This window comes from Ctenocephalides felis, unplaced genomic scaffold (assembly GCF_003426905.1).
Source record: "Ctenocephalides felis isolate EL2017-DRISC unplaced genomic scaffold, ASM342690v1 CF-g0.4_SCAFFOLD_00845, whole genome shotgun sequence".
Taxonomy (NCBI): domain Eukaryota; kingdom Metazoa; phylum Arthropoda; class Insecta; order Siphonaptera; family Pulicidae; genus Ctenocephalides; species Ctenocephalides felis.
In genome coordinates this window covers 67481778-67496686 of record NW_020536999.1, presented here as the reverse complement: position 1 = coordinate 67496686, position 14909 = coordinate 67481778, and the positions used below count along the sequence as shown (strand labels likewise).

General features: G+C 32.0%; 1 protein-coding gene and 1 non-coding gene across 2 annotated transcripts in view; one reads left to right on the top strand and one right to left on the bottom strand.

The window, feature by feature from the left end:
- Nucleotides 1–3765: 3765 nt before the first annotated feature.
- The window catches only part of LOC113387636 (tubulin polyglutamylase ttll6-like), an 83315-nt gene continuing 72171 nt past the window's right edge, over nucleotides 3766–14909 (bottom strand). The window contains 4 exon segments of the mRNA XM_026624994.1: nucleotides 3766–3885; nucleotides 4268–4531; nucleotides 4811–4937; nucleotides 12069–12292. Coding sequence (XP_026480779.1) covers nucleotides 3766–3885; nucleotides 4268–4531; nucleotides 4811–4937; nucleotides 12069–12292 — 735 coding nt within the window.
- Nucleotides 14648–14718, top strand: Trnag-gcc. The gene has a single exon. It is a non-coding gene; the product is annotated as a tRNA-Gly (tRNA).

Below are 14909 nucleotides of genomic sequence, written 5' to 3'. Positions count from 1 at the left end.
AAAAAAATCACGAGCCAAAAGCCTGAGCAATCTATTGCTATTCGTTTATCAATTAATTTATGGTTAATCAAAAAAGTATCTACTTACAATTTTTCTGGTAAAACTTTATTGATATCCAATGCTATCGTCTTTCTATTGACAGCCCCTTGAGGATTGAGGAACACTAGTGGACGACGTTGAATGTTCCTTAGCTCTGCTGTTAACAAATTGAGACTGTTGGTGTTTGCTGGAAGAGAATTGGTTACTTCCCGACATGTCGATTTCTGCCACTTTCTTACGTACATGGGCAACTCGTTGCATTGTAGACTCAGAGATGCTATTATTAGATGGGTAATGATGAGAAGAAACACAAAATGATACTTTTATTCTAAATAATAATAACAATAATTCGATAAATTTGACAACGTTGCTTGTTAAAAGGGAACAATGGGCAGTGAAATTAATCGCACCATTTATTCATTGGCCGCTTTAGGTGTTTGGCCAAATTTGTTGAATTATTGCTTGGGCTTTGTATCACACAATTGTGTAAGCCAGTAGTACTGGAAGGTTAATTAAAAACAATTTTGTTAATATATGTTAGTAACTTTTATTATACTTGCGACTTTATGTATATAATTAACAAGTATTGTAAAATTGTCAGAAATTTTCAAAGCCGTCGATTTCATCAATTCATTTCATCAATACTTAACATATTAGTTATACTATCAACTATTTATCGGGAATTGCTCTTTTAGAAAGAGGCTGCCGTGTATATGTTAATTTTTTTTGCTGAGATGTTGATACAACTGTCCTTAATATTACGGAGAAATTTGATCATCTTCAGTTAAGTATTTTGTTATTTGCATTCAACTACGTCGGTTAACTACAATCATGTTTGGCAATCATTACAATGAACAAAATTTTTGAACAAAGGGTTTGTCTTAATTTTGTGTTTTGAACGAAATTTTGTACGTTGAATCATTGAATGTTATTCATAAACCCATGGCAACTGTACTTTCTCAAAAAATTCTGGCTTTGAGTGGTATAAGGCATTGGCAGAAAGCTGAGTCGTGAAAAATCTGAACGTCCATCCAAGTCTCCAATGAATGAAAACGTTGCCTCAATCGAGGAAATGGTACTGCAAAACCATCATTTAGGCTCTAAGGACCTAAATGATGTTCTGCTTTTGACCTTATCGAATCTGACGAATCAATTACACCATCAAATTTGCTGTTCGACACGTTCCACAAGTGTTGAACTTTTTCTTCCCATAAGACCCATATTGTAAACGCTTTTTTCGCCAAAACTCATAAAATATCATGGAACAACCACCGTATTCACTAGATTTATCATCCTATAAATTTTTTTCTTTCCAAAACATAAATTGCCACTTGTTAGAACCGCTTTGGGTCGATAGATGCCACTAAGTAAAAATTAGGGTGCCGAAGGAGATCCTTTTAAAGGCTTTTAAAAAGAGCTTTGGAGATTGGATTAATTGTTGGCATATGTCCATTATTCAAATAGGGTCTATTTTAAAGGCGATAAAAATTTAATGATTAAGCAATTTTTTAGGATTTTATGAAACAATTTCCAATACTTAGTTGATAATATGTGTATATCGATCTAAGTCATGAAAAAACAATTTTTTATTTAAGGATCAGTAACACACTTTTACTTATAAGTAATTTTAATAATAATTGTATCAAATAATCAAGTGTTCATTAAAGTTTCTTAAGAATTTTTTATGAGTAAATTACCTAATATCACTCAAATTAACACGATAAAACTTTCTTTTTTTAACATCTTATTATAGAAGAGTTAAAGATAAGCAGAAACAATCACATGTATAAAAGCGCTTAAAGTTGTGCAGTTACATTTTTGCTAACAACTTATTATGTCAATTATATTTAAGGGAAAATCTTAAATATCACAATTCTAAATCACAGCTTATTATAAATCCAAACGTGCATTGTTAATGAAAATGTGTAAAATACGATATTAACAACGAATCTTTAGATTTATGGTGTCATCGTTTAACAATAAATGTATTACACTATGCAAAATCACTCAGTGAGTGTTCTCAGCAATATATAATTATATCTTAATATATTTATGAATGAAATATTATACTATCACAAAAATTAGAATGTTATTTTGTATAAACTTGAATGCAAAAACAAAAACAAATACAGACAACCCTCCATATATACACTATATACATACTATGCGGAGCTAAAATTGCGAAAGCTTTTCTATAACGCGTTACTCTCACAGCGCGTTATAGGAAACAGCCCATACGTTTCTTCCGCGCGGTAGAAAAAAAACTAGTACAATCAACCCTCCGTTAAACCAGTACTATGGAAACACGATTCCCATACTACGCGGAGCCAAAAATGGTTAACGTGTTCCTTCCACGCAACCTATGAATGAGTTTTTGACTTTGGCAAACTTTCACGGACATTAGTACTAGTTTTTTAGTTTAAACTAAAATCGCTTTTTTAGCTTTTGCTCTATTTTTTTAAAATACTCTCTTCAATTCCATAAAACAATGTATTACTTTTTAAATTCTTTGATTGGAATTTAGTATAGCATTTTACCACTTAAAATTTTTTAAGTCTAAATCATTTTTATATCTGTATACATTATAAATCGGGATTCGATCCGACTTCGAATAATTCGACGCATGAAGGCATGCGTAATGCGTAAAGTAAAAAAGCAGGTACAGGAAAATTTGGCCAACATCGAAGCTGGCTTGATGTTTTCTTTTTGTTTGGCATCTCAGGTAAATAAACAAATCTGCGATTTGTACTAATTAGTTATTTCATATAGCACGATTCCCATACAACGAGATAACAACTTTCCATAGAACGCACTACAAATTAGTCTGGATTGCACGACAAATCCAGGTTTTTATAGCACGATTCCCATATTACACGCTACGCATTGGTTGCGTTAATGGAGGGTTCACTGTAACTAGATATTGTAAGCTAGAATAAGTTTTACTTTCGACCCTTCGTTCTTTTACAATATGTCACTTTAAATGAGGAAAAATGAAGAAATTAATTGATGCACCTGCCTCAAGTGTACGAGAAAATGAAAATAAGAAAATACAGTAGACTCCAAATTTAAAAGGGATAAATTTGACTGAAGATTTAGAACCTCTGTTGCATTCAAATTTATTGTTCAACGATGCGGTTGGCTTATCTTATTCAACAAACCAACGGCTTATCTATATTTGATGTATTAAAATTTAAATTAATTTATCATATCTTTCATCATATATATATTTTTCATCATATCTTTATACAAACTCTTCAATTCAATAAAAATATTTATAATCGATCGTGTATTTTATTCGTCTTTATATTACGCGGTATGAATGATTTGAAATGTACTTACGCTGAGTTTCTTATAACGCGATATAGCCGATTATCCATAAAACGCGCTACGAAATGGGTGGGTTAAATCCGAGTTTTTTATAGCACAGTTTCCGCATTACTTAGTACGTTCTCATCACGTTATAGAGGGTTGATTGTATTCGTAGATATAAATAGAAACTCAAATATACATTTTTACAAAAATTAACATTAAAGTAGTTAGTCTTTACGAAGAATTTGTTTCTTATTCGTTCTCGGATGGCTAAATAATATTTAGAGCTAAGCCGACTGTTTGGATCATCGCACCATTGACTTGTAGTCATGTCCTAATTAGGCTTACATAAAATTATCGAATAAAGTAAAATGATTGTACAAGATTATTCAACAACGTATCACATGAGTGCTACCATTAAATTAGTATTAATCTAATTTGTTTAATAAAATCGTTAGCTTGAACCATCATTATCGCTACCTTTAAACTTGAAGAATGCTGCACACGCGCCGTTCCATGCTGCGGCCTGGAACTCAACTAAAAAATATAATTATATATAATATATATAATATAATATAATATAATATAATATAATATATATATATATATAGGACAGGGTCGCGCGTTCGATTCCCCGCTCTGGCAACCTGACATCGGGCAGCGCGATGTCCATGTTCAATTGAAAATATAGATCAAAATATGTTTCCAATTGAAAATAAGCCCATCTCGGGCACTGCGGTGTGAAATGGAAATGGGAAAAACTCTCACACTACTTCTTCCCTGAATCGAGTTGGAGTTTAACTCAGCTCACGGACCTGCCCTAGGGCAGCACTACCCATTATATATATATATATATATATATATATATATATATATATATATATATATATAAATTCGTATCTTATCGTATAATACTTACACTCGCAGCTTTAGTGCTTCCAGGAGACAAGGTTCTCGAGTGTCTTTGTCTAGTGGCTGGAAGAACCGCCGATCTCGCCGTCTGAGCACCAGTAATCGGAATGGTTCCGAGTGGGGCTGGCTGCTGATTTTGTTGATTTGTCTGCTGATGCAGATGTTGATTGTGCACCTGTTGTTGTTGTTGCTGCTGAGCACGAGCATACATGCCGTACTTACGCTCGTCGTTCTGACGCAAAGAGCCAGTCTTTTCTAAGGCTAAGTAGATCTTAAATAATAAAAAAAATATGTACATTTATTGGCCTCCTTTTAACTACCTACAGTTAGTGCCAATAAAATGATATTTTATAAATCTTTTTATGAAGTGGATATTTATGATAGTCATAAAATGATACAAAGCGGAGTATGGCATCGTAACTTGAAGGAAATCGACTTTTTGAAACATTGAAATTGATCATCCATTTGGAAACCTAAACTTCTAAGACAATTTGTAGAACATTAATATAAGTAGGTCCCTTTTAAATAGATTTAACATTGTTCAACTCACATGCTCCACTAATCCATAACTCCTGATTAAAAAATCGCGTTGTGCCAGCATTCCAAGACGTTCACGTTCTTCGGCATCTACGATCGGTTCAGGTTCGAATGGTGAATCGTTCGAGCCGCTCAGGGATCTGAAAAAAAAATCGGCTTAAATACTATATAGACTCTTCAGTGATATGTCTATTATATAGACATATAACTGAAGATAATTCCAATGGCAACTTATACTTTTATATAGAACTAGCTGACCCGGCAAACGTTGTTTTGCTAAGTAAGTAAGTAAGGTATATTCTAAACAATTTCTAGAGAATCAAAAATATTAATACTTCAAGTGTATAAGGATGTGTTGTTTGAATGCTACAAACAATGAGGTATTATAAAAACAATAATCGCCGTTAGTTTGTCTATATTTTGTCTATACAATTAAACTGGAAGTTTTATACACTTTCTATAAAAAACATTATAATCCATCCAAGTCATTTTTGGTGTTTTGACTTATTGATTACGTTTCAAGTTTTTCAGATTCTTTTTGGATTTGGGATTTTGTGTATAATTGTAAATAATACTACTGAGCTTATACAAAATTTTCAAATTTTTGCGAGGAAAGATAGAAAATGAATTAAGTATTTCTTCTTTGACCTGCTTTTTGAAAAGTTTTAAGTAACATTCGATGAATTAAAGTAAATTTAATAAAAAGTATATATGTAGAGCAGGGCGAGGCACAAAGGTCCAATTTGACTTTCAGCAAATAAAAACTATATTGTGAAAACCATAACAATTATATCACAACAAATAACACATATCAAACAAACAATTATCTGACTACGTGCAAGTAAACTGCCTTCTACTTCATCATTGTAGAAATGTGCTTTTTTGATGTCTTTTAAAAATCTGTTATCTAGACCTTTTTACCCTATAGGCGGGGTAACTTGAAACGGGTAGGTGACAAAAAGGTTTAAATCCTTATTATAATTTAAAGGCATTTTACAAAATAATTGCATTTTTAACTAATGCTTAAAAACTACCAACGGAAGAAAATACTTTTATTATGGATTTTCAAAGATTACCGTTTATCTCCCCCATTTCAAAAATTACCGTTTTCAAATCAAGGTTTTAGCTGGTTATACATCTTTTTTACTTTTCATATATTACCATCTATTCTTCGATAAATTCTGGGAAATTATAACTGGGAAAGTGTTATTCGACAAAATGTCCCTTTGATCAATACCAAATTTTGGTTCTGAATTTAAATAACATAAATAAAAAATAATATAACCTAGAAAATGTTTCATAAATGCCAAGGAGTATATAATTATACAAATGCGATCTTTCAGAGCACCGTGTTTGAGAAAAATATGCCAAAAAGTGCATTTTCATATTAACATTTCAAAAAAGTTGATATTTTGAGTCTCTAGTAACACTTGCGGCCCGTTTACTAACGTTTTAGTATATAAATAAAACTACAAACAAAACTACTTACTACAATTTAATCATAATTAAATAATAATCACGTAAAACATCCTATTAAACGTAAATGAACATCATCTGTCAAAAACGTTTGACATTTCATCTATTAGCCACCGTCCATTGTTTTATTCAAATTACGCTTCTACAAAAATTTTCAAATTAAAAATGTAAAGTTTCTACGCGATTTGGAAATAATATCTCACCTTTCCGACCATCTCTGGATTGGGACGAATTTTTCAAGACTAAGACTGGCCAAATCGGTTCAGCCGTTTTCGAGTTTTACCGAATCATTTGATCGAGAGCTCCATTTTTATATAAAAGATTAGACAGCTTGAGTCGCAAGGAAATAATGCTACAATGTTTAGTGCTTTCATAATTGATAGAATTACGATATATTTGTCTTTTTATTTTATAATGAATTTTTTATGTTCAAAAATAAATACATAATTGACAAGCAAATCTTACTAAAAACCTGTACATTTTCGATTTATCTCACCGCTAACTTCCATTTTTATTTTACACGACCTGCCAAACTCACAGTGCAATTAAATTAAAAAGAAATCTTTGGCTCTTATTGAATTTTTGACTCATGGTTAATTCATTTAGCCGTTATTGGATCCAAGCACTTGGTGAATTCCAATTTGAACAAAAGTTAGGAAACTTGGTTTATTCATTATTTTTCATATTGTGACATTCATAATACTGAGAAATATTAAATTTATTAAATTTGCAAATAACTTGCAGGAATTTTATGATTTTGGTCTAAAAATTTGAATAGAAACATTCCTGCGTGAGTACGTAATAGAGAAATATTCCCCTACGGGGGAATTAATAACTTTTACTTGAAAATGTCAAAAATTTTAAATACGGATACCGATCAGATGGATTTAGAATGCTCCCCAGTCAAACCGAAAAAGGTCTATACGAGTGCTAACAAGTATAAGAGGTCTAATACAGATATTGTTGAAGAAGATTCTTTACATCAGAAAAATGACTCAATTTCCCTAAATGAATTTAATCAAGAAGCAACCACCAGTAAGGATTCAGAATGGTTTTGAAGTAAGAAACAAAAAATTCAAAAGAAATTTAAATGAAGAATCAACATGCAAAAAAACATCTTCAAATTCGAACTACTGGCTAAACCCAACTCCCACAAGCAATATATATGAAGTTTTAGCTAATCCTAATACCGAAGACTCGAGTGATAAATGCAGCCCAGTTAACAGACCGCCGCCAATTTTTATACATGAGGTACGTGATATCAAACCATTAGCTCAACTCTTAGAATGTGAAGCAAAAAATCTTTATCAAATAAAAGTTATTGACGAAACTAGGGTTAGAGTTAATCTTGATAATGCTAAACTTTACAATAAAATTCTCAAACTTCTGAAAGAGAGGGGTACTCAAATGCATTCTTTCCAGGAGAAATGTAAAAGAACGTTCAAAATAGTGGTTAAAAACCTACATTTCAGCACGGATACAGATATGCTCAAAAATGAAATACAACAGTTAGGTCACAAAGTCGTTCGTATTGAGAACATTAAAAGCAGAATCTCAAAATTCCCTCTGAACATGTTTTTAATTGAGCTTGAACAACAGCCTAATAATAAAGATTTTTATAAAATTGATTTTTATTTTATATAAAACTAAAGTAGAAATAGAGGCAAAGAGGTTCTCTAGAGAAATTGTTCAGTGCACTCGCTGCCAAAGGTATGGTCATACCAGAAATTATTGCCACCGCACCCCCAGATGCGTTAAATGCGCTCAAGATCACTTGACAGAAAAATGCAAGTGGGAAAAAAAGGTCGACCAAGTGAAGTGTGTCCTTTGTAATGAAAATCACCCTGCTAACTATAAAGGCTGTCACGTCTATAAAGAATATATTGAAAAAAAAAACACTTCATTACGTCAGAAAACAAGTAATGTGCAAAATTTAAAACCAAATGCTACTTTAAGACCGGGCGTAACTTACTCCAATATTACTAGAAACAACACAACTTTACCTACTGACTCAACGAACTCAATAAACAATAGTAACTCTGAAAACAATACTAACAATAAATGTAATGACTTAACAGAACTTAAAAACATGATTAAAATATTGACAGAACAAATGGGCATAATGCTTAATTTACTAACAACAATTTTATCTAATAAAAAATAATTATGTCTATGCAACTAACAATTTGCATATGGAACTCGAACGGCTTGAGCAATCATGTCCATGAACTCAAACAATTTTTAACTACCAATGACGTAGACATTATGCTAATTTCCGAGACGCATTTTACCGAGACAAATCACAATATTCGTTTTCCTAATTATCACACATATACCACAAATCACCCGGACGACAGACCTCACGGTGGCACTGCCATTATCATAAAGTCAAACATAAGACATTACGAGACAGAACCTTTTTATACTGACTACATACAATCGACAAATGTTTTAATTGACCTAATGACTCACAAAATTACAGTATCGGCAATCTATTGTCCGCCAAGGCACATTATTACTGAAAATCAGTTTACAACTTTTTTTACCAGCCTTGGAAATTTGTTTATTGCGGGAGGTGATTATAACGCAAAGCACACATTTTGGGGATCTAGACTAATAACACCTAGAGGCCGTCAGTTGTATAATACAATAAATAATAATAATCTTCGGACATTTTCTACGGGTGAGCCCACATACTGGCCAACTGATTTGAACAAAATTCCAGACCTCCTCGATTTTTTTGTAGCCAAAAATATTAAAAACGAGAGTGTTGAAATAAATTCAAGTCTGGATCTCAGTTCTGATCATTCACCAGTAATTCTTAAATACTCCACTAATACTCCAACCAAAGTCATGAGTTCGCTTACAAACAAATTTACCGATTGGCTTCTTTTCCAAGAATACATCGAAGACACCATTAACTGTAATATTCCATTAAAAAGTGAGAATGATTTGAATATCGGTATCAACAACTTCACAAATACATTAATTGCAGCAGCTAAAATATCGACTCCTATTCTAAATCACAATCACAGTCACTCTGTGCCCATAGATATTAAAAAAATCATTGCACAGAAAAGGAAATTAAGAAGAATTTGGCAAATAACTAGATCACCGGAAGATAAAAGAAAATTTAACAGTGCATGCAGAGACCTGAAAAATTTAATAATAAATTATAAAAATATTTCTTTTGAAAACTACTTACATAATCTTTCTGCAAGTAGTGAAACAAATTATTCTCTTTGGAAAGCAACCAAAAAATTGAAAAGACCAATTGTACCAATTCCTCCTTTAAGAAAAACAGACGGTTCATGGGCAAGAAGTCCAGAAGAAAAAACTAATGCATTCGCCGAACACCTGCGCCTCACATTTCAGCCATTTTCACGTAAATGCAACTCTAATGATGAACAATTCATTTATGATTTTCTTCAGGATTCACCGTCGCTAGTGACTCATGATGTTAATCGTTTTACTGCGGCTGAAGTAACCCAAGAAATTGCAAAAGCAAATTCTAGAAAATCACCTGGACCAGACCGGATTTCTATTAAAATGCTTAAAGAACTTCCAAGAAAAGCTATTAGAATGCTCACAATAATATATAACTCTATACTGAGAATGAAAACTTTTCCGCAGTCTTGGAAAAGAGCTAAAATAATCCTTATAGTGAAACCAGGTAAAGACCCTTATCTATTATCTTCCTACCGGCCGATAAGTTTATTGTCTTGCATATCGAAAATATTTGAAAAGCTAATTCTTCAACGGATTAAAATAATCCTACAAGAACAAAGTTTTATTCCGAACCATCAATTTGGGTTTCGCGACAAACATTCAACAATTGAGCAAGTTCACAGAATAATAAACGTAATAACAATGCGCTGCATAATAAAGAGTACTGTTCTGCGGCTTTTTTGGATCTCAAGCAGGCATTTGACAAAGTATGGCATACCGGATTAATGTATAAAGTTAAAAGATGTTTACCAGATTCTTTATTCCTATTAATAAAATCCTATTTACAAAATAGAAACTTTTTTGTCAGCATCGCCGATACGGACTCAAATATTACCGAAATTAATTCTGGAGTGCCTCAAGGGAGTGTCCTCGCCCCAACACTATTTTTAATTTTTACAGCTGATTTTCCAACTTCAACTGACACGAGTTTAGCCACATTTGCTGATGATACGTGCATCATCGCCACAAACAAAGATCCGACTGCAGCTTCCAACAGCCTTCAGCACCATCTCAGCTTAGCTGAGAAATGGTTTTCGTTGTGGAGGATAGAAGTAAATAGCACAAAATCAGTCCATATAACTTTCACGCTTCGCACCCAAACTTGCCCAGCAGTTGTACTCAACGATGAAATTATTCCGTCCAAAGAATCAATAAAGTATCTCGGCATTCACTTAGATAGGAAACTCAACTGGAAAGTACACATAAAGAACAAAAAACAACAAATAGATCTAATCTTCAAAAATTATTATTGGCTCTTAAACAGAAAATCAGAATTATCAACTTACAACAAATTACTTATATATAAGGCTGTGATCAAACCCGTGTGGACCTACGGATTACAACTTTGGGGTACTGCTAAAAAGAGCAATTTAAACATAATACAACGAGCACAAAACAAATTCCTGCGGCAAATATTAAACGCTCCTCACTACACGCCAACATGGATTCTCCACAAAGACACGGGTATACCTACAATTCAAGAACATATATCAATGTTTGCCTGTAATTATAAGAATAGAATTGACGCACATCCAAACCAACTAGCATGCAACTTATACCAGGAAGGCCAGCCGACCAGGCTCAAAAGGAAAATACCTCGAGATTTATTATAGTTTATTTTTATATTTATATTTTTTTTCTCTATATTTGTCTTTAGTTTTTTCTTTTTTATATATTAACTATAGTAGATACACCACTGGGCGTATGTGCTAATTTGTAAACAACCAATTGTAAACACTTGTCAGCATTCTCTGCTAAATATAATTATTTTTATAGATTGCAGAATAAAAATAAAATAAAAAATATAAAAAATAATATTCATTATTTTTTGTGTTAAAAAAAATATTGTTTTTAAATCTATGAAAAGCTCTATATTAAACCGGTGAGTAAAGAATTTTCCATAGGTACAACTTAAAATGCAAAGTTTTCCAAGTTTAATATTAAAACTAATGACAAACAAGACAAATTCTAGCACTTAAATATTCTTAAACGATTGTCAATTTAGTGACATAACTAAACAATATTATGGAAACAGTTACAGGATCATATTCTTACCATAATAGGCTTACAATTGAGCCAAAAATATTAGCAGAAATATTACAATATTTTTAAATATTTCTGTTTCACAAAGTCTGACAAAGCCTTTCATTTGTAAAAGTTTGCTTACTTAATTAAATAGTTCTATTAAACGGTACCAGACGTGGTAATTTATAATACTTAGACCGCAGTACGACTTAAGTAACCGTACCTTAAGCCTTAGTTTTAGGTAACTTTTTTTTCGAAACGTTATTTTTTCTTTCAAATTTATTTTTCTTTCTTTTTTGTTTTCTATTTCTTTGAGAAAAGTTAAATTCTCGACGGCGCAAAAAAAAACGATAGAGGAGGAAGACCATCAATAGTCTTTCACGCTTTCATAATTACTTCATAAATCGGCTTCCGGGGGTGAAATTTAAAAAGATCCAGTTGAACATGGCCTAAGGTGCCCATATTAACGTCCCATAAGGTAAGTTATATTAATGGCAAAAAATAGAAAATGATATTTCCACACTAGTAAATTGTATCCTTACCTTCCCTTAGTGGACAACCTTGTTTTCCTAATTGCCGTCTTCACAGTTCTTGCAGTTGATGTTTTCTTGGATGTCGACAGAGTAGAAATTGGAGAATCGGATCGGTTGTTTTTGCCGCTGACAACACTCGCATTGGTGGCGGTCGTGGTGGACGCGTTGTCCGCCGTCAAAGAACTTTTACTCTTAGGGCCTAGGCATTTGGCCGCTTCTGCACGAGCTTTCAACTTTAAATTAAATTAAATTTATTATTCATACATTTCAAAAATTGATTATCAATAGTATGGATTTCTATTCGAATTCAAAATTTATAATGCAAAAAGATAAAACCTATAACAAAATATTTTCCTAATTTAATGCTATTGTTAGAATAAAACAGAAGATTTTTTGCTTTTATACTAAATTATTTAGACAGAAACAGTATAAAATATACTATATTTGCTTAAATTTTATTCCTTTTATTTTTATAAGATGTCTCAAAGCCACGTAAATATTTATTTTATTTATGTCATGATTTTATTCCATGATAACTAAATATGAAGAGTTGGTAGAGAGTGGATCATCCCACAAATCGGGGCAATCTGAGAAACTGTGAGGACATAATGAGTTTTTCACTAAATAATGTTGCCAACCTGAAATAAACATATTTATATGTCATTAAGTAACAGCAAAAAATTACCCAGATAACAGTTACGATTACCCAGAGTGGACGATGGGGCTTTCATTTATATAAAAAATAGAGTAAAATAATTTAAAAATAAATAGTTAGTAGTATATAAGCTAATAGGCGTTCGGGTATATTTCGGTTACCATCCAACGCCTCATATACGAATATTTATAATGTGTAATTTATATTTGAGTATTATTAGTAAAAAAATATTAACTATAAGCATTGAAACTTACCAAAAAATGTATTGTATAAATCAGACAAGTTAAATTAACTAGGTGTAAGTAGCATATTGCCTTAAGGCAAATTGTATGAACTTTTCGATTCACATTCAATTAATAATTGACTTAATAATATAATATATATTTATTATATTATTATATTATTATATATTTATTCACATTCAATTAATAATTGACATAATAATATCTGTAATTATGAATTACAATTAATTATAGTGCACAAACACATGCTTATGCCCTAAATGCGCCGATTATTCTAAATTTTAATGAATTGTATAATTCAACCAATTCTAAGACCGTTAGTGAATAAACTTTATCGTCATGTTAAATTTCATCAAAAACCTCGATACATTTTTTTAAAAAACTTAATAAATTATTTTGTGAAATTTTAAGCATCTGCTATAAGAAAATATGGCACCATTGCGTATATCATGTACATAGTCTTTTATATTATTCAATCATTTAAATTAATGGTTACATTATTTACACAACTAACAAATTTTTGTAGGCAGTTTTGCACGTTAGGTGACACAGTGAGAAACTATTTAGATAATGAATGAAAAAAAAGACGGATTAACCGATTTAAATGGCTCAAAAAACATTCGATTCCTATTGATAGAGAGATGTGCTGATTAGTTTTTGGCAAAGACAGGTCCAGCCGTTTCGGAGATACGAAGCGAAGTTCGTAGAAAATAGAAATCGAGTTTCTGAGATAACGGAGCATCCGATTTGAATGATCCAAAAAGCATTCAATTCGTAATGATAGGGAGAAGTGGTGATTAGATTTTCGTAAAGGCAGGTCATGCCGTTTTGGAGTTACAGAGTTAAATATGCAAAAATGTCAGTTTTTGAGAGAACTAAGCATCCAATTTGAATGATTCAGAAAACTTTCTGCTTGTGTTGACAAAATGATTGCTCTTGGAAAAAAAAATGTTTCATTTTTTTTAAATCCAAACAATGTTTTTTAACTAAATTTTATTCTCGAATTTTTCATTATGATACGGAAAATTCCAGCAATTTGCCTTAAGGCACGATGCCATACACCACTAGTTTTCATTATATAATTACGAAGAAATGACCCGGCTGATCATGAATCAACAGGATTCCCAACCAATATACTTCAAAAAGTTTTATAATTTTTTAAAATCGATTCAGCACTTCGGGATAAAACGGTCATTTATTTTCACTTTCTGCTAATTTCAAGAAAATGACTCTTGGCCGATCATTGTGCCAAATTAATCAACCTTATTGTAGATAGAGACCTTATTGTAATACATCGAATGGCTTTTAAACTTTTGAATTCGGCCCATCCGTTTACAAGTATACATGAATGAAAAATTCTGCACGTTTCTGCTAATTCTAAAGAAATGACTTGGCCAATCGCCGCACAAAACTGAAAACTAATATCGAATGGCTTTTCAAATTAGCAAATTGGACTTTTTGGCGAAAATTAACTCCTCCTTCGGGTAATTACAAAATGATAATTTTAATATTATAAATGACTATTTTCTTAACAAACTTATAGTACGTCGAATGTTAGTTGTATATTTATCTTTGCGAGTGAAAGGAGTATCAGAAAATCGTAATGCATTAGAAAGTGTGGTCTATAGTACATGTGCAAAATTACATCTCGTGTCTAGATGCAGATTGAAGATGCGAAGTGTGTTAAACAAGCATCGGTGGTTCAGTGGTAGAATGCTCGCCTGCCACGCGGGCGGCCCGGGTTCGATTCCCGGCCGATGCAAGTTTTTTATGGATGTTTTGCGAAATGAAGTATTTTAATAATATATGTTTTTTACATTTACAAACTTGTATTATAATATTCATGTCAATGTTTATGTATATTATGCGCTGCACTAGTCTATAGCAGAGGTCGATAATCTTTCACTCAAAGGTCAAGTGACCTTTTTTGAGTAACATACTATATTGTTATCG